The sequence below is a fragment of the Jaculus jaculus genome, chromosome 6, assembly GCF_020740685.1.
Source record: "Jaculus jaculus isolate mJacJac1 chromosome 6, mJacJac1.mat.Y.cur, whole genome shotgun sequence".
Taxonomy (NCBI): Eukaryota; Metazoa; Chordata; class Mammalia; order Rodentia; family Dipodidae; genus Jaculus; species Jaculus jaculus.
Window position 1 is genome coordinate 72,445,887 of NC_059107.1, and position 20,178 is coordinate 72,466,064.

General features: G+C 39.4%; 1 protein-coding gene across 4 annotated transcripts in view; it reads left to right on the forward strand.

The window, feature by feature from the left end:
* Dip2c (disco interacting protein 2 homolog C) overlaps nt 1–20,178 on the forward strand; it is a 470,240-nt gene that overhangs the window by 288,592 nt on the left and 161,470 nt on the right. For all 4 annotated transcript variants that reach the window (XM_045151604.1, XM_045151605.1, XM_045151606.1 and 1 more), the window contains one exon: nt 13,768–13,878. In XM_045151604.1, the coding sequence (XP_045007539.1) occupies nt 13,768–13,878 (111 nt within the window). The remainder of the gene's footprint in view (nt 1–13,767; nt 13,879–20,178) is intronic.

Below are 20,178 nucleotides of genomic sequence, written 5' to 3' on the forward strand. Positions count from 1 at the left end.
TCTTCTTGGCCTATTATTGGCTTCTGTAGATACCCATGCTGTTTTTTTACATATAGAATTCTGTGCATGCAATGCCATTTTCCTACACTAAATTTTATTTAATGCTTAGCTCAAATGTCACTTCCTGGAGCATTTCTCCTCTGGTTAGGCAGCCGCAGATCCAGTGTTATACATGGTCTACTTGTGAAATACTTTGCACAGTTGTAATTTGGTATTCTGCCTCCAACTCCACTGCTGTGGTGCATTTATAAACAGACTGAGGCTCTCTGATCCCCTGCATACTGTAAACATTGCCCACTTGCAAATGAGTACAGCCAGTTACAGAATTTGCATATGGTAGCCTGCGGTAGAGCAGACCATAGACTTGTTTTCTCCTAGTGCCTGAACTGTCTCCTCTTACCATTGTGCCCACTGGACCTGCATTTTGTAGTATAGAAGCTGCAAAGATCGTCATTATTGCCTTGCGTCAGGCAGAGAAAAAGCATTTGAGAACTCAACAGCTAGGCTTTGCACAATGCTTTAAAAAGGCCTCCTCACCAGGTGTCTCTTACTGATTTAGATGACTGAATGAGAATTGGTAACCTGAGTGTTCATCAGTTACTGAAATGTCCATACTTTTAAGCTTTAGCACATTCCAGTTGTTGAACTACATTTTGTTTTATTTATTTATTTTTACTTTTTTGAGGTAGGGCTTCACTCCAGCCCAGGCTCACCTGGAATTCACTGTGTAGTTTCAGGCTAGCCTTGAACTCATAGCAATCCTCCTACCTCTGCCTTCCTGAGTGCTGGGACTAAAGGCATATGTCACCATACCCAGCTTTTAATTTTATATATTCTTTTAATAATTAACCTCAAAAACCTCAGTATATGGTGCTGTCACTCAAGATAACTGTTCTGAATGTCTATATGTAGTGACTCATCTTGGCTGCTTCATGTGACCAGCATGAAGACAGCTTTATATAAAAGCTAGCTAAGATATACCTGCTAGCCAGATTGTGAGAAAAAAAGCAGCCCATGTTTGGTAACATTTTATGTTTATGAATTTTATGTCATGGGCTCATACAAAATGAAAAACTTCATATTTATATATGAGAGAAAGAGAGAGAGTGGGCATGCCGGAGCCTTCAGCCACTGCAAACAAACTCCAGGTGCATGCTCCGCCACGTGCATCTGGCTTACGTGGGTTCTGAGGAATCAGTCTTGGGTCCTTAGGCTTTGCAGACAAGCGCCTTAACTGTTAAGCCCTCTCTCCAGCCCCAAAAACCTGATTTTTTTTTTTTTTTTGAGGTAGGGTCTCACTGTGGCCCAGGCTGACCTGGAATTCACCATGTAGTCTCAGGCTGGCCTCAAACTCACAGCAATCCTCCTACAACAGCTTCCTGTGTGCTGGAATTAAAGGCATGTATGCCACCAAGCCCGGCTTCAACAGCCACTTCTAATTTACCTAGAATATAAAGCTGGCTGGCTGATTTGTCAGAGCTTGTTATTCTGTTCAGATTCTCAGTGTTAACTAGTACTAGTGATGCAGGATTTGGGGGGGGGTCCCCCAAATTTTATGAACCCCAGCTTTTGGGTTCTGTCCTACCTTTAATAAACAATTAAGAAAAAAAGAAACTCGAGAAAGGTAAGGTATGAATTAGTAAGTTTATTAAGTGGGAAATCACAAACTGTGGAGTTTAGGAAACATGCTGTCATGTGGAAACTATTAGTTTATAAGGTATATTTAAGAGAAATTGAGGCCTTTAGAAAAGGACCTGAACAGAGTTGTAAGCACACAGAAAGTAGAATTTAGATGTATAAGTAGAGAGGATCAGCAAACACACACGTGGCATTCACCATGTGCTTTCCTGAAGAGGAAAAGTATCAACAGAGAAGAGAAATTGAGAGGAAAAGTGAGTGTTGGAGATGGTTATACTCCTGGTTACCCCAAGTTCATAGTAAGTACACAGGCAGCAAGTCCAGAGCCGGCAAAAGCACCCGTGTGGTAGATTTGAAGATCATAGAAAAATTATACTTGTGATTAAAGTGAGAAGTTACCCCAACTATAAAGCAGAGGCAAGTGGAAAAGAAATAGTGTTATTTTTCCCACCTAGTCAACCAGGCTGGGTGAGGGGGAAGCCAGATTCACATGTGTCTCTGTGGCACGAGCAAAAAGAAAAGACACACACACACACACACACACCAAAGAGAAGAGGAGAGGGGCTGAAAGGCTGAAGCCTTTATCATTAAGGTATGTAAGGGGAAGACTTGATTGGCTGGTAAATTTGGAGGATGAACCTGAGGGTCAGCTCAGTTGAATCAGCCCTCCCACATAGTGCAGTAGACTGTGGCAGTAGGGGATAGCATGGATCAGATATTTTTGCTAAGAGTTTCTGGTGCCAGGGCAGGTAAGCTGGCACCTCCTGGTTCTCCTTGAGCCTCAATCCCTAACTGAGACTGCCTATAAAAGCTAGCTTTCTACAGTCCTCCTTCACTAGTGATAGGCTTCTTCATTGTTATGTACAGTATGGACCATGTTTTTATTCTACTCCAAGAATTCCATGTCATTATCCCTGGACACATAAACTATGTCTTGTGGCACATGTGACCTCTTTCTAACTCAGACTGAGAGGACACAGAAGCCTGTCTCAAGCAAATTCCTTTTGTTGAGGAGTCTTGTCATGTGCCCATGGAGAATGGGTGAGATGCACAGTTACCTCCTAAAGAGGAGAGGAGTGCAGAGCTGGGTGACTCATTTGTTACTTACCATGAGTTCTTTCAGTTTCACAAGAGGAAATGAACTTATACCAGTAATCCGCAGTTCTTGTATGTTCTAGGTAAGTTGTGTTCTTAGTCATGTACAGGTTGCTGTTCTTAGTTATCTATGATATGGTCTTTCATGCACAGCTATTGGTTTGATCAGCTGCATTCCCTGTTATTTTTAATGGCATTTAATGAGTTGGGTTCTTTGTCAGAGAAATGAGTAGCTAAGGCCATTCTTGGGCCATTTTGCTGGGGTGGTAGCTGAGCTTGGTTTGAACACCTAAGTATGAAAATGGCTCATGGTTTATTGTTTGCTTTGTGAAAAAGAATACATGAGACATAAGAAAAATGTAGCAGCTTGAAGCACTTGTCCGAACAGTGGCTTTGCCATCTTGTGATGGGATGCTCGGGGTCCAGGAAAGTCATTGAACCCCAAACTGTAGGCTCATTTTTACTTTAATCAAAAAATTGAATAAGAAAAGGCTGAGAAGGATAATTATTATTATATTTAACAAGGGAAGTACAGAGCCATGGAAGGATACCCATGTGGCTAGAGATCCTACATGGAGGACCTGGGAAAACCGTGGAAAGAAACGAGAAAAGTTCAAGGATCTCCTGTTGTATGGGGAACTAGAGGGGATAAAGGAGCCCATGTGAAGAGTAAGGGTTAGGGGTTCTCCTGGCTTGGCCTGGGCTAGACCAGGTGAGGGAAAAACTCACTCACAGCTAGAAGTACCCAAGTGGTCATAGAGCCTGCCCTCCCCTTGCCAAGGTATTTATAACCTTATAGTGGTGAATTGTCTTCCAACTCAGGTGAACCAGAGGGACAGCTGGTCGGTTATGTCCAGGGACTGTCTCAGGAAGAGGCTAACCCTGACACCAAGTTCCAGGGGCTGATCTTGATCAACCAGAATGTTTAAATCCTATGGAAGACCTCCCTCCCAGGAGGGGTCCTGTTGTGGAAAAACAGAACTAGACAAAAGATAAGAAATCAGATCATCTTTGATTTCCAGCAAGTGCAGCCATTCCTGACTTTTTTTTTTTTTTTACTACTAGGAGTTCAGTCACCCTAACCATTGCCCCTATCAATCTTACCCCGTATGCATAGCACTAGGTCAGGATGGAGGCTAGGGCTGTACCTCTGTGGTAGCTTAGTAGTGTGATTTGTTAAAGTTCTTGTCTAGCATTCTTTTTGTTATTGTTGTTGTTTGTTTGTTTGTTTTTGTTTTTCATTGTAGGTTCACTCTAGCTCAGGCTGACCTGGAATTTACTATGTAGTCTCAGCATGGCCTCGAACTCACAGCATTTCACCTACCTCTGCCTCCCAAGTGCTGGGATTAAAGGCCTGTACCGCCATGCCCAGCTTGTCTAGCATTCTTGAGGGCCTGAGTTCCATCCCTAGTTCTAAAAGGAAAAAAAAAGAAAACACGGCCCACAATGGTAGTTTGATATAAATGTCAAATTATCACAGATTCCATATTATTCATGCTTTCCCATTTCCTAATCAACTTAAAATATTATAATGTGAAAGTGATTGTAAAACATACATATACTGTTTTTGCAGCCAATCCTTACATTCCCCAGCAATTTCACAATGTATCCCAGATAGGGTGTGTGTGTGCACGTGTGTTAGTAGTGGGGGAGGGGTGCAGATCCACCAGGATCTCTTATTGTTCCAAAAAGAGCACTAGATGTTTGTTCCACTTCTGCATCTAGCTTTATGTGGGTGCTGGGGAAATGACATAAGTGTAGAGTGACTTCCCAATCAATACAATGAGAGTAAAACCACACTTTCCATCAAGCTCTCCTTCATTCAGCCTACACAATGTATTTTAAAATGTTTTTGAAACCCAAGATTTTTAGCAGATTTTTTTCTTACAATCTATATTTCACAAATACTGGCATTTTAACAAAAAAATCTCCCGCTACCTTTAATATCTTAAGAATCAAAGCTGTCTCTCCCACTTGGTTACTTTTGAACTGTTTCACTTTGTTTCAGAGACTTGTGTACCTTACTCTTTGGATCATCTTGGAGACAATTGTGTTTTCTAGTGTCTGTCTTGCTACAGTGCTTATGAAAGACTCAAGTGCATTTATTTACACCTCAAATGGAGGGATTGTTTATGTGCCACAAGTACAATGGGAAATTTTCTTTTGGTACTCCTTAATTATGTTCTGGAAGTAACTGATGGCTGCTCTTATAAAACAGGAGCTAGAAAGATGGCTCAGCCATCTTACTTGAAAAGTGTAATGGTCTATGTTCAATCCCTTGTACCCACATAGAAGCAGATGCACAAAATGATGCATGTGCCTGTAGTTCCTTTGCAGTGACAGGAGTCCCTGGCATGCACACCCATGTGTACACAAACACACACACACACACACCCCTACTCCTTCCCTCCCTCTCTGCTTCTTTCTGTCTCTAATAAATAAATAATATATATTTCAAAAACTTTATTTTATTTCCTTTGGTCTTCAATAGATTTTTCACAGCTGGTGGTAGGTGAACAGTTGAAGAAGTGTAAATGGTAAGATGAGGCAAAAACTTGGAAAAAGTACTGTTTCTCTTTGATTTGGAGGACTCAGCTGGAGATAGTATATCAGATAGGATAGTTAGGGCCTTTCTTCCATGGCCAGTGAAGAAACGAAATCACCAGGGCCCCACTTAGACTAAAGGAAGGAGAGGATCCTGGGGCAGAGAGGAGGTTGTGGTAGCCTTAGCATCCTAGTTGCAATTAGCACCAAATAAAACAAGTGCCAGGCTATGTTGTATCATTAACCCTCTAGGATGAGTTGTAGGATGAGGGCAGAAAATCACAGATGATTTAGATGCCAGAAGATGGGATGCATTTATTTAGGGGTCATGTGCAGAAGCTTCAAAGGCTTACGGTGTAGGCTCTGGAGAGGCTGATATTGGACTTTCATCTTTTCCTATGCTGACTTTGCTCTATTCGCCTTGATTCCCTTCCTCAGTTTGTTTGTTTGTTTGTTTGGTCTCATTGTAGTACTTTCTACAGGAAAAACAAGAATCTCACTGACATTGTCATAAGTGGTCTAGTCCCCAGTAGTAGTGTCTGAAAAGTTCCATTGGCTTAGAATGTTTTCTGAGCCCTGTGAAGAGGGGCTGTGCTGGGTATGTGGGGAACAATGTGGATGTCACCTATTCTTGGCTCCCAGCACGTTTGTCACTCTCTAGTAAGGGTAAGATTCAGCTTACCTTTTTGTTATATGACCCCCTTGATTTTAGTACCTCCACATTTCACTTGTAACCAGCAATTTGTTAAGGTAGCTGTTTCTGTATTGCCTTAAAAGAAAGCTGTTGAATAATAAGAGCTTTTATAAAGAGAGTACTAAAATATCTCCACATGAATTTAGAGGGCACAAGCTAAATTTTATCCATGTAAGAAGTGAGAATATTGTCACCAGTGTGTCATAGGTGCCAGCAGTACAGTACTTGCACTGGTGGGATGGTTTAGTGCCTAAGGCACTTGCCTGCAAAGCCAAAGGACCTAGGTTTGATTCCCCAGGACCTATGTAAACCATATGCACAAAGTGGCATATGTGAAGTTCATTTGCAGTGGCTAATGGGCCTGGTGAGCCCATTCTGTCTCTGTCTGCCTCATCCTCTCTTTTTTTCAAATAAATAAAATAATTAAGAAAACTTAATTTTTACTTAGGATTCCACATCTAGGATCAAACCCTAGAAGGGTAGGAAGACAGACCCTTTAGGATATCTAGGGCTCCCTCCTTTCTCTTCCATCTTTGCTGAAGAATGTACTTGAGGCACCTCTGTAAAATAAGAGGACAAGAAAGACAAGGAGAAGTGTGAGTAACAATGATCCAAAATGATGCCAAACCAGTTTAAGCTGAAGATAGTTCTACATGGTGTAAGGTTAGGGAGAGGCCAAGACCACACAAATCACTCTGAGGCAAAGATGAAATCTTTTATTCAGGATAAACATGAGCTGCCAGGACTCACTCTCAAGAGTGGAGCACAGCCAACCTCAGATTCCAGATAGTGTGCTTTATAGAGCTCTTCAGTTGGGGGAAAGTGAGGAAAGGAAAATAACTCCTTTGTTCTTTACATTAGCCATTTCAAATAGCTAGGGTGTGAGACCAGAGCAATGAGCAGGTGATTTCTGAGATAAGGGGCAGGAAATCATGACGGGGCAGCGGTGTGTGGGGGTGGGTGGGTGGGGGTTGTCATTGTTACAGGCAAGAAAGGAATAAAACCTGAGTGGCTTCTTGAATGTGGATAACTCTCTGTCACCATCCTGCTGTCCTCGGTGACTCCATTTTGTGGAGCCTGTCCTGACCTAACATTCTACCCTTTTGTTAATGATAAGAGAAGAAGGTTAATTTTTCATACTGACTGTAAGGGTGATGAGTTCTTATGGGAGAGGCTGGATAATGCAGTCAATGGTTATCTCTTCAGGGCAGGTAATGAGGAGGCAGTTTCATGGTGGCTCGAGGTGGCAGAGTGGTGAGATTGACAGCACCAATGTACTATGTTGTTATGACTTGGTCCTGAATTAAACAGAAACATTTCTGATACTATCCCTGTATTGAGCTGGCTTTGGGCAGCCACTGGCAACACCTATTATAGAAAAGGTGAGGGAGATGGGCTTTGTGTACCCCACGAGAAGATAGAAGGGAGAATTAAGGAGCTTGTTACTCTTGTCAAGAGCTATGACATCAAAACGCCAGGTACAAGGGGAGGAGGAGATTTCAGAGGTGGGGAATAGAGGGCTTGGGGCAAGAGAGAGGAGGCAAAGGGGCCTTTTGGGATCAGGGGAAGAGTAGGAAAACAAGAGAGTTTAAGTTTGAGAGTGCCCATAGGGGTGGCAGTGTACTTATCCCTGGATGAGATAGGGTAAGGGCTAAGGAAGGCAAGTGGGAGGAGCTAGGGTTAGTGTAGGTAGAGTTTAGAAGTAATCAGGGAGAGGCAGCAGCAGAAAGGCATGAGTTAATGTTAGAGTTTAGTATTGTAAGTCAGCATCAGACAGGGGAGCCTATTAGTCTGAATCTCTGTTTATTTTGTAGTTATATTTTTCTTACTGGGTGATTAAGAACATGAAGGCTGCCAGAATTAACTGTATATTTTGGTGGTCAATAATGGTGCTGTAGGATTGACTTTGAGGGGCCTGTAAGGAGTTCTATGACTCTCAGCATTGTCATCTGCTAGGATAAGTCAAGGCTGTGCTGACCAGGTGGCCCTCCCACTTTTTGGAAGCCTGGAGAACTGATTTTCCTCTGATGTGACTTTCCTGTTGGAGTTACACTGACTTGGAATTTATTTCTGGGCCTCCACATCTTCTACGGTCAAGAAAAGAGGTAATTTATCAGAAGCTAGAGGTTAGCAAGTGTCCCATCATCTCCTGAGGCCTTTTGACCTGGGAACAGGAACCAAAATATTGGTTATCCTTTTAACTCTAATGTTTCAGTTGATTTTGGCTTCTACATATCATTATTAATCACAGAGAGAGACTGTATACATCTGATTAGCAAAACAGATTATTTAAAATGGTGCAGAATATATCTGGTTAGTAAAGCAGATCTGGAATGACACAATAGTTTAAAAGCATTTTGACTAATATTTAAGTTTAGTTGTCAGGTGACAGTGTAAGCTATTTTGGGGACATAGAAAACATACATATTCTATTTATTTATTATTTATTTATTTATTTGACAGAGAAAGAGGGAGAGAGAGAATTTGTGTGCCAGGGTCTCCAGCCACTGCAAACAAACTCCAGACACCTACACCCCCTTGTGCATCTGACTAACCTGGGTCGTTTGGCTTTGCAGGCAAACACCATAACCATTATGCAATTCCTCCAGCCCCACATTCTATTTTTTAAGTATCTGTCAGTTATAAGTGTAGGCAGAACTTTTCAATAGCCCTGAAAACATTTTTTATCAATTATCTTATCAATAGCTTTAAGTCAATTGATTTAATCTAGAAATTGTATGTCAGGAAAAGACAAGACAATATAAAAACTTAGCATCTATGTTTGAAAACAACTTTGGCTAGTCTATATAGCAATGTAAGTACCAATTACCCCCCTCCCCCAAACTGGAAGCAGAACAGCATTTTAAGATTTTTTTTTTTTAGGGCAGGAAACAGGTTTTCAGTATCAATATCTTTATAAGCAATGAACTTAAGATGCCAGATATGAGACAAATAATGGAAACCTTGACTGAAACTGATTATATATACATAGCTCAAGAATAAAATAAAACCATGTCATTGTTGAGTTAAGCAAGCCCAAGTTGAACATACATTAGAGACAATATGAGACATAAAGTAATTTCTTAAATAAGTACCTTGTACTATTGGACAATATTAAGGCTTAACTAAAGAAATATTTATGACTGCTGCATGAAGTTTAGACATACTATATTAACATTGCTTGTATACAGTAGATTTTCTTAAGTCATGGGGAGTATTTTCAGGTTTTCTAAGAACAAAATCACTATAAGCCACTTTTTATAAGACTTAGATTATAACCTCAGTGATAATCATCCAGCAAAACCAGCATGAACAAGACAAGAACCATCTTAAAATCACAGACTTTTAGCCAGGCATGGTGATGTATGCTTATTGATAGCCAAATATCATGGACTTTGTATAAGCCAAATTACAATATTCTGATATCTGGAAAAGTCTGATTTTAACAAAATGAGTTTACATATTTAAGGCACATAAGGCTACAGAGAGTAAACTATGAACAAAAGATCTACTGACAGAATTTAAAATAAACAAGAAATCTATATTATGTAGTAACATTTTTGGCTTCAATATGAATACATGAAACATTTTAAAGGTTCAGAGGTGGGATACCTTTATGTAATACATAATATATACATATATCTTTTTAATGAGGAGATTTAATAAGATGTCCATCCAATCTATAAGTCAGTTTCTAAAATTAATTTAGCTATATTTAACATACCCATAGAATAGAGGTACTGGATTAAACTGCCATAATCTAATGAAATAAAGAGATAAGTCTCATGGAAAAGAGAGGGAATAGTCGTGCCAGGGCCACTTGCCACTGCAAACAACTCCCAAATGTATGCTCTACTATGTGTATCTGGCTTTGAAAATAAGCACCCTTAACTGCTTAGCTAAAAGGAATTTTTTAAATCCCTTTCAAATCAATTTTATTTAACTGTATTGAATTCCAAACATACAGAAGATTTTATGGCACAATCTATAACTATTCAAACCTTAAGCAACTTTATAACTGTGCCTGTGGGACTTTGGTAAACTTGCTCAGTAATGATGTAAGTTAAATCTAAAGTATTAAGACTGATTGTTGGAGGAATTGAGGAATTACATCTTAAATCACAGCATAACTTTATTTAGAATTTTCTTTTAGTATTCATCATGAAGTAAATAATTTTCAAGTGTATGACAGATAAATACTGTTTAATGTTTCAAATGTGGTCTATTTACCTTATAAAATAGGAAAAAAGAGTAAATAATTCCTCTGTGAGATTTTTTTTTTTTTTTTTTTGGTTTATCAAGGTAGAGTCTCACTCTAGCTCAGGCTGACCTGGAATTAACTATGTAGTCTCAGGGTGGCCTCGAACTCACGGCAATCCTCCTACCTCTGCCTCCCGAGTGCTGGGATTAAAGGCATGCGCCACCACGCTCGGCAGATTTTTTTTTTTTTTTTGAGGTAGGGTTTTAGATATAATAACCTTAGGAGAGAATTAAATGAGTCAATTTTAACCTTAAGATTTAGTTAAAAGATTGACAAATAGAGGAACCTTGTTAACTTGGTTGGGTACTCTAAATTCAGTCTTTCATGACCATTATTATGACCAGATTAACATCAATGAGTTAAAGATAAGTTTACAACCTGAAATAGTATTCAGGTTGTAAATTTATCTTTGGTAAGCACCCTGCTACCAGCCAGGGCCATACATTGTTATTCTGATGTAAGCCCTAGGCTAATAATCATTTTATATCTCAAGAAGTCTATAATCTGATTAAGTACTTTGTCTTTAACCTTCTGCTTAAATTTACCTTCATCTACATACTTTTACTTTACAATCCATGTAACCACTCTGTAACAATCTTTTTATCATATATTTACCATTCAACATTTAAAGTTTTCTCTTCAGTTTATCTTCTTTGGTCAGTTTATCTCATAACTACCAACCAAAACTTTTATTGTCCTTACCATAAACTTTTTATAAAAGAGTAGACCAGACTTGACTTATACTATTTACACGGAATAAACATATTGATTTTGGAGCTTTGTTTCTTGTAACTTTCCTGAAACACATTTTTTAAAAAAATATAAAAGTAGATTTAAACATTATTAGAACTTTTCTAACAAACTATTTTGAGTACTTCTAAATTTAAACATAAATCTCGAGGCTGTTGTCTGTTAGTAGTTCCATAGAAGCATGGAAAGATAAAGTAATCATAAAACAGTTACGAGTTTCTTATAAGAAGTCCCCTTCTGTTCACAGTGACTTGGCATTCAACCATCATCATGCTGGGCCAGGATCCTGACAGTCCCTGTGCTTGCAGTCCCCTGACTCTGCGGCAGGGAAGCTATGACAGAGCCATTTTTTTTTCTTCCTAAATTCCAGGGAGAGTTTTGATCTTACCTCAGGAGTACAAGGCAGCTTTCCAATCTTGCCATTTTGCAACTCTTTAAGAGTAGGAGAACCTTGCTTTTTTGTGGTGTGCACATATGATCTTAATTACTTTTAGTGTTTCTTGTAGGGGACACTCAACAGTAAAAATTGCTTTATGCTGTTCAGTACAGTGGGCTTGGTGGAGAACATCCCCACAATGAAATAGCACTGCTCAGAACAGAAATCATTCTGTAACCTTAGGGCTGTGGTCCCATACATACACATTCATTTCAAGTGTACTTTTCATATAAACTCTAAACTATTTTCCCTTCACACATTCATTCATTTATTCAGAAGTTGTGTATTCTCATTTTTAATTTCTATTCTATTTATAACTCTGGAGACTAAAGTCAAACCTTGTTATCAGGCAGGTAGTCAGGAGAGGTTGATGGTGCTAGAGGTGCTGAAGGAGCTGTTGGGGCTAGGGGCCTGAAGGACCTGGTGAGAAGAGCAGGTAGAGCAGAGAGAAGGTTGTGTATGCAGAGTGAAAAATAAAGAGTATTTTGGACCATTTGCCTGTACATTGGCAGAAGTTTTTTGTTTTTTTTTTTTAATTAGTGAGAACTTGGAAACCAAAAATGCCATGTTTAGGCCATTTGGACCCATTGTCCAGTTTATATTGTGGCCAGGTCAAGTTGCAGAAAAAAATAAGATATCGTCCAAGAGTCATAGAGGCTTTAAGTTCTTAAGGAGACAGGGAAACAGCAAAACAGTGGTAAGAAAAAAAGAGCTAGGGGTTAAGCTGGGTCCTGTGATGAATGGGGCTTGCACCTTCCACATGGGCAGAGGCCAGAGAGGTCACAAGTGTTGGCTTTTTAGCCTGGTAGTAGGAAGGGAGGCAACTGCACTCCTGATAGTGAAAGTGGCTGGCAGTAGAAGATGAAACCTCAGGAGGGAGAGGGAGGAGGAGAGTGCCCCAAGATGGTACAATGGACCAAAAGGCACCCCTTAGGGTAGACCAGAGAGTGAGTGACCTGAGGTGTTGAGAGTGCATCTTTCTTGAGACCTGGAGTTGGGGCCTAAAAGTGGCCAAGTGATGTAGCTTGGCGTGCCAGCATGGCTTCTACAAGGTGGGATTAAACCCAAGTGCAGGCCAACCCAAGAGGGATACTTACCAAGAAGGCATTTATGGAACTATATTTAGGAACTGTAGTTTTCCCATTTCTTTTTTCAGATATGCCAGTATGGGAACCTATAAATGTACATGTGAAAACTTTTGCAGAAACAATGCAAATAAGAATAACATTCAATCCACAGAGTAGACAGTTAGCTGTCATGGGAACCTATCATGGAGACCCAGAGATTAATATTTGTTGTTGTTGTCATAGCTAATGCCTTATGTTTGCTTTCTTTTCAGTTGTTACTGATCTTTTCTGAAGAAGAAATAATGGTGATTAATACTCAGTGCAGTAGGTTTCTGAGCTGATTGACTCTTTCCTGTTGTATCTACCTTTCAGCTAGATTGTTCTTCATGCTGCTCTTTTGTATCAGTCTAGTAGATAATGTGATTGGCAGATTTAAGCCAGATTTTTTGGGGGGGAGGGAGGGGCTTGAGGTAGGGTCTTGCTTTAGCCTAGGCTGACCTGGAATTTACTTCATAGTCTCAGGGTGGCATTGGACTCAAGGTGATCATCCTACCTCTGCCTCCCAAGTGCTGGGATTAAAAGCTTGTATCACCATGCCTGGTTTGAGCCAGGTTTTTGACCAATACCCAAAATATCTTTATCTGACCAAGATAGTATCTTTGGTCAAAGCTGTTCTCAGATACTCTATACAATGACTTAATATTAAACAGAGTTAAGTGTCCACACAGTTAGTAATTTGGAGTAGTAAAAGCTGAAAGTTAATGCTGCATTCATATAATTTCTCGGTTACTTCATTTATGTTGTTAAAGTAGCCTATAAGATTTACTTTATTTTATTTGTTGCATGAGACTGATGTCCTGCCTAATTATGCTAAGGGAACATATTATACAATTTGTTTTAAAGTTAACTTTCATGATAAAAGTATTATATATGTTCTCATGCACATGTTATTTATTTGCCTATTTTACAGAAAGATCACGATTTGATTCTCATGTTGGCCTTCATTGTTCTTCCCATAATGAGGTGGGCACCTGTGCCATGAAGGAGCAATACTTGAGTGGCCTTTGCATATGTAGGAAAACCTCACTTGGGCTCCAGCTTAGGTGGCTTCTTACCCTCTTTTTGATTTGCTTTGAGGACCCATAGGCTCCCCTTCCTACTTCCTAACCTGCTCACACCTGGACTGTAATGAGTCAGCATTTTTTCCAGCAAACAGGAAAGCTCCTAACCCAGTTATGAAACATAGCCTCACTGTTGCTCTGCTGTTTTCCCTTAAATCCAGGGGTGGACCAAGCTTTGCCGCAAGAGCGCCGGGCACCTGTAACTCCTTCCTCTGCCTCTCGCTACCACCGACGAAGGTCCTCAGGGTCCCGGGATGAACGTTATCGATCAGGTAAGACACTACTTGAGGGTACCCATACTTTGATCTGTTACTGTGGATAAACAGGTAAGACTCAAGTATGTGTAACTGTCACCTTTAAAAATATTTGTTACTAATAAACAGAAATGACCAGGCAACCTTAACAGTGAATGTATACACAGAAGTATGTTTTATACACTGTGGTCATTTTCTCACAGTGCTTCAGAGGGAGGAGGGATGATACATTTTTGTTTCTTTGGCTCTTTGATATCTTTTGTGTTTGAGAACCTCCTAGCTATTCTAGAAGAGGTATCCTACGACAAGTTGGGTTTATCTCCATTTGTTTTTAAGCCTGAAAAGGGTTGATGTATTGGTGGTTGGTGGTCTTTGAAGCCAGGGTGTAATTTTCATTTTCCTGTATGTATTATGTCACTTTCAAGGGCAGGAAAATAGAGAGATATACCCAGTGCAGGCAGCATGAATAGATTGACTCTTCCCCAGCTCAAAAAGCACTTGTAGGCACAACCCTCCAGAAAGGAAGTGTCCACACCTGACTATAGCCCCCTCAGTGCTAGGATGGAATCACTGTTAACTTCTTTACTGTCATTTCCTGAGATTGGATCACTCTCTTGCTGCTGTTTTCCACTTGGTGTAGCAGAAGTGATGGCCAGCCTGTGCTTGTGCCATGCTTTCCCCTGCCATCATGAAGCTTATCTTTGAGATTATTAGCCAAAATAAACTCTTTCCTATTAGCTGCTTAGGTTGAGTGTTTTGTCCCAGCAATGCAAAGGTCTCCAGCAGGTTTTAACAAAGGTTCTTGGTGAATGGGTTTGTTTGCTTTGCATCAGGCACCATGGTAGGTGATAAAGACCTACTAAGAATATAAGGACACTTTATTCACCTCTTGAAATTCACAACATCATTTGTATTTTGTCATCTGTCTCCCTGCCATCTTCTCCCATAAGAATGTAACACCTAAAGAGACAATGTTATTTTTGCTCATTCATACATGTGAAGCACTGGAGAGACTGTCTAGCTCCTGTGGGGTTTTTTGTTTTGTTTTATTTTGGTGTTTTGTTTTGTTTTCTATAAAGGGAGCTGATGAAGCATCATACTTTTGGAAAAGGGCAAGAAGTTATTCTGGATTGTTCAGATTATAGAGGAGCTTTCATACTGTGCTTGGGGATGTGTACATCGTGGTGATGATTAAGAGTTCAGTAAAACACAGTGGGAGCCAATTGATAGCTTGAAGATTACTTCACTAGTATTCCAGAGCATGAGCTAGACCCAGTGTCTGAAGTTGATACAAGCTTCAAACCTGTAAATCAGTACCAGTGAGGTCTGAGATGTATTTGTAGTTCAAAAATCTGAGATGCTCCATATTCTGAAACTTTTTAAATATAGACATGATGTCACAAGTGGAAAATTCCACAATTGACCTCATGACATAGGGCAGTCAAAGCACTGGTTCATTAAGAATAATGCATAAATAACTTCAGGCTTTGCTTATAAAGTACATACTAAACATAATGCATTTCTATTTTTATTTATTTTTTATTTTAGAGAGAATTAGGATGTCAGGGTCTCAGCTACTGCAATCAAACTCCAGATGCTTGCAACACCTAGTGGACATATGTAACCTTGTATTTGGCTTATGTGGGATCTGGAGAGTCAAACATGGGCTCCTTAGGCTTTACAGGCAAGCCCTTAACTGCTAAGCAATCTCTCCAGCCCATAAATTCATTTTTCATGTAGAATTGAGGGATACTATGTGTATAGACAAGTATGATAGAGTCTGAAAAAAATTCAAAATCTGAAACACATCTGGTTCCAAGCATTTTGGGTGTATGATACCACAATTTGTAAACCAATAGGATCTGAAAGCTAAATTGCTATGGTGGGATGTGAGGAAGGGAATTAAAAATGACGTCTAGATATCCTAAGTTAAACACCTGCATAGATAAGGTCACTCTTTCGGTACCTACTTTCGTACTTGGAGAATTAAGTTTCCTATTTGTAAGAGAAAGCAAGTGAAGTTTGCCACAGTTATTCTATATAGGGAATACTGCAAAGAAATAATGTAGCACTTGAAATGTCAGGTGAGTTAATGGGCAATGCTGTAACTCATGTATTCTGTTTCACTTGACAGTTGCTGCCTCCTCATTTTTAAAAATTTTTTTTTGTTCATTTTTTAAAAAATTTATTTATTTGAGAGCGACAGACATAGAGAGAAAGACAGTTGGAGGGGGAGAGAGAGAGAATGGGCGCGCCAGGGCTTCCAGCCACTGCAAACGAACTCCAGACGCATGCGCCCCCTTGTGCATCTGGCTAACGTGGGAACTGGGGAACCGAGCCTCGAACCGGGGTCCTTAGGCTTCACAGACAAGCGCTTAACCGCTAAGCCATCTCTCCAGTCCCTCCTCATTTTTTAATAATGACTGATAAGCATATGGAACACAGATACCATGCTACTTTCCCATGCTTGACCAACACTGAATCCTTTATGTATCATGGATGCTATTCTAAAGGAAGCAAAGGGTCATGAAGGTCATTTTGGGAGGAGCCTTTGATAGTCCTACCACTGTATTGTCTATTTCTTGTTATAAGAACCTAGTCTTGTTTTCTTCAATATTTTAGTGATATGCAATAACTGGCTTTCCCAAAGGGTATATGATCACACAAGGTGTAAGATAGGAGCTTGTTAAATACAGTCTTTCACTGTTGTAATGTTTGAGAGTTTTCTGATGTAATTTTTTTTGTTTGTTTGTTTTGTTTTTCGAGGTAGGGTCTCTCTCTAGTCCAGGCTGACCTGGAATTCACTGTGTAGTCTCAGGATGGCCTCGAATTCACAGTGATACTTTTACCTCTGCCTCCCAAGTGCTGGGATGAGAGGCATACGCCACCATGCCCAGCTCACATATCTTTTTTAGAAATTTTCCTTTCTGGGGATAGGGATGCTTCAGTTTGCTTTGGAAAATCAATTGGGCACCTGTAATATATTCTGACAGACACTGTTAAGTGCTTTATAACCTTTGTGAAGTCTAAATTGCAGGTTCATTATTACTGACATTTAACACCCTATTTCCGCAATCAAAACTGTACAAAAGAGAACCTTGTGATTTGTGTTTTATCTCATATAGCAAAAATATTAAGTAAAATTCAGCATACTATTTCCTAACTTGCTTAGAATTATTGTGTTTAGATGAGCTTAGACATGACTCGCAAATAATGCCTCTTGTATTGTATGTGCATTGGTAATAAATAGTAACAAATCTGCAAATAAGGATCTAAGTATCAATAGTGAACATAAGATATCTAAATTAAGATATTGTCAGAGTGTATTAAAAACTATATGCTGTTTATAAGAAATCTACTTTTAATGTACAGTCACAAATTAAAAGGGATAGAGAAAGTAACTATTGTAACACTCACCAAAACAGCTGGCAGGGTTTAGAACAATGAAAATTATAATAAAGAAGGCTAAACAGTGATAAGGGAGTCATTTCATCAAGAAAACTTAACAATTCCTAATGTGTATGAACCCAACAACACAGTAGCAAAATATATAAGGCAAGGAACCATAGGACAGCACTGAGAAATAATCATAAAACACATTACAAATAATGTAAGAAAGAAAATATGAGCTGGAATGATGACTTAGTGGTTAAGACACTGGCCTGCAAAGCCAAAGCACCCAAGTTTGATTCCCCAGGACCTATGTAAGCCAGATGCACAAGGTAACACATGCATCTGGAGTTTGTTTGCAGTGGCTAAGGGCCCTGGTGCACTCTCTGTCTCTCTGCCTGCCTCTTTCCCTCTCTCAAATAAATAAATTATATAAGAATTTAAAAAGAAAATGCTCTCTTGAAGCATGAAAGAACTAAACTAGAAATTCATCATGGAAACATAGATGGACAACCCCAAAATAGTTGGAGATTCAGTACTATATTTACAAGTAACAAGAGACCAAGAGTTCTTGAGAAATTGAAAAGTATGTTGAACTAAAAGAAAATGCACATGACCAATTTTGTGGGATAGAGTGAAACATTGCTTAGAAAGAAATGTATGGCATGGGATATATATATTACACATGAAAAATGTATCTAAAATTTGAATATAAATGTTTTTCTTTAAAAAGTGGGAGGAATAAATGAAACTTATAGCAGAAACTAAAGAAAAACTAAATAAATAGTGTCATGGACAGAAATTTAATAACTGATTCCTAGAAAAACAGAATTTGTCAAAACTTAAACAAGGAAAAATGTGTTTGATAGGCTTATATCTAGTAAAGAAATTGGTCATTACAGGATACCAAAGTATATGCACATCAATGTATGTATTAGCATTTTTTTTAATAAATTGAACTTTAAAATTTTTTTTGTTTATTTTCATTTATTTATTTGAGAGAAACAGAGAGACAAAGAGGCAGAGAGAGAGAGAGAGAGAGAGAGAGAGAGAGAGAGAGAGAGAGAGAGAGAGAGAATGGGCACTCGAGGGCTTCTAGCCACTGCAAACGAACTCCAGACACATGCACCCTCTTGTGCATCTGGCTAAAATGGGTCCTGGGGAATCGAGCCTTGAACCGGGGTACTTAGGCTTCACAGGGAAGCACTTAATTGCTAAGCCATCTCTCCAGGCCATAAATTGAACTTTTAAACCATGATATGACGAGCATTCACTCCCAAAATTTAAGTATCTGGGTATAACTATGAAAATACATACAAAATATATGCAAGGAAAAGAGAAAACTAAAGATATCAGAGCAACAAGCATGGTTGGTACATACCTGAAATCCTAGCACTTGGGAGGCAAAGTCAAGAAGGTGGAAAGTTTAAAGTCAGCCTGGGCTATACAGCAAGTTATTAAAAGAGAAAACTGTAAGATGATGTAAACAAATAGATATTTCGTGGATGCTTATAGATAGGAAGACTTAATATTGTTTGCACGCCAGGTCAGACCAACATTGTTTATAGGGCTAGGAATTTAGCTCATTGGTAGAGTCCTTGATTGGCAGATACATTCAGCCCCTAGCGCCAAAAGAAGAAAAGAAAGTTATTCACCTTAGATTATGATTAAGTTCAGTTCCAGTTGAAATAATTTTGAGAACAGTATCAAGTACCAAGTTTATTTTTATATAATGTATTTACTTTTCTTCTTTCTGTGACAAAATGCCTGATAAAGGCAACTTAAGGAAAGTTTATTTTGGCTCACAGTTCAAGGGTACAGTCTGTCATGGCAGGGAAATCAGGTCTAGGAGCATAAGGCATCATCTGGTCACATTTCACCTGCAGTCAGGAAGCAAAAAAACAAGTGACTTGATGTTCAACTCACTTTCTTCTTTTTTTTGCTCAATCAGGATCCCAGCCCAAGAAATGGTGCCCTTTACAGTTAGAGTTATCTTCCTACCTTGATTAACCAAATCTATGATCTCCTTCATACATTTGTCTCCTAGGTGATTGTAGATCTTGCCATGGTGATAGTATTAACCACAGAGACGGGTCAATAAACTGACCTTTAAGTTTATTTAGAAATGCAGAGGTTTATACAACAATATGCAGAAGAAAAGGAATACAGTCAGAGGACTATCATTTTTAGTTATACTTCGGCTTCTTGGCTTACATTAATATAATATTAAAGGTAGGTTGCAGAGATAGGTCATTAGGAAAAAGTGCTTGTCGATCAAGCATGAAGGCCTGAGAGGGGATGATTCTTTCTGAGTTCAATTCCTAGCACTCACATAAACAGCTGAGAAAGTCCATACATGCCTGTAACTCCTGTCCTGTGGGGGAGCAGAGTCTGGAGGTTTTATGGGACTTACCAGTCCACCATTCTCACTGAAAGCAGCAGCTCTGGCTCAGAGGACTATCTCAAGGAAACGCACAGATAAGTGATAGCAGAAGACACCATCATTCTCCTCTTGTCTCTATACATGTACATCTGTGTGTGTGTGTGTGTGTATGTGTGTGTGTGCGTGCGCGTGCATGCGCGCACACACACATACATGCTTACACCATGCACTTACCATACATACACATGCACATACAAAAAAAAACCTGAAGTAATCATGACAGTGTGGTAGTTAAAAAGGATTAGATGTGTAAACCAATAGAACAGAATAGCCCCAAAATGCTGCTGCATAATTCTAGTCCATTGATCTTTGAGAAAGAATGAAATCTAATGCAATGAAAAAAAGCAAAGCCATCAAAGCTCTGACGTAGGATGTACTGAATTGTGATGAGGGTCTCAGGGAGATATGACTAGACTAAGGGCTGTCCAAGGATAGCCACGGCAAGGGTGTGGTACAAAGGGAAGAGATTTCTAGCTTTCAGAAGC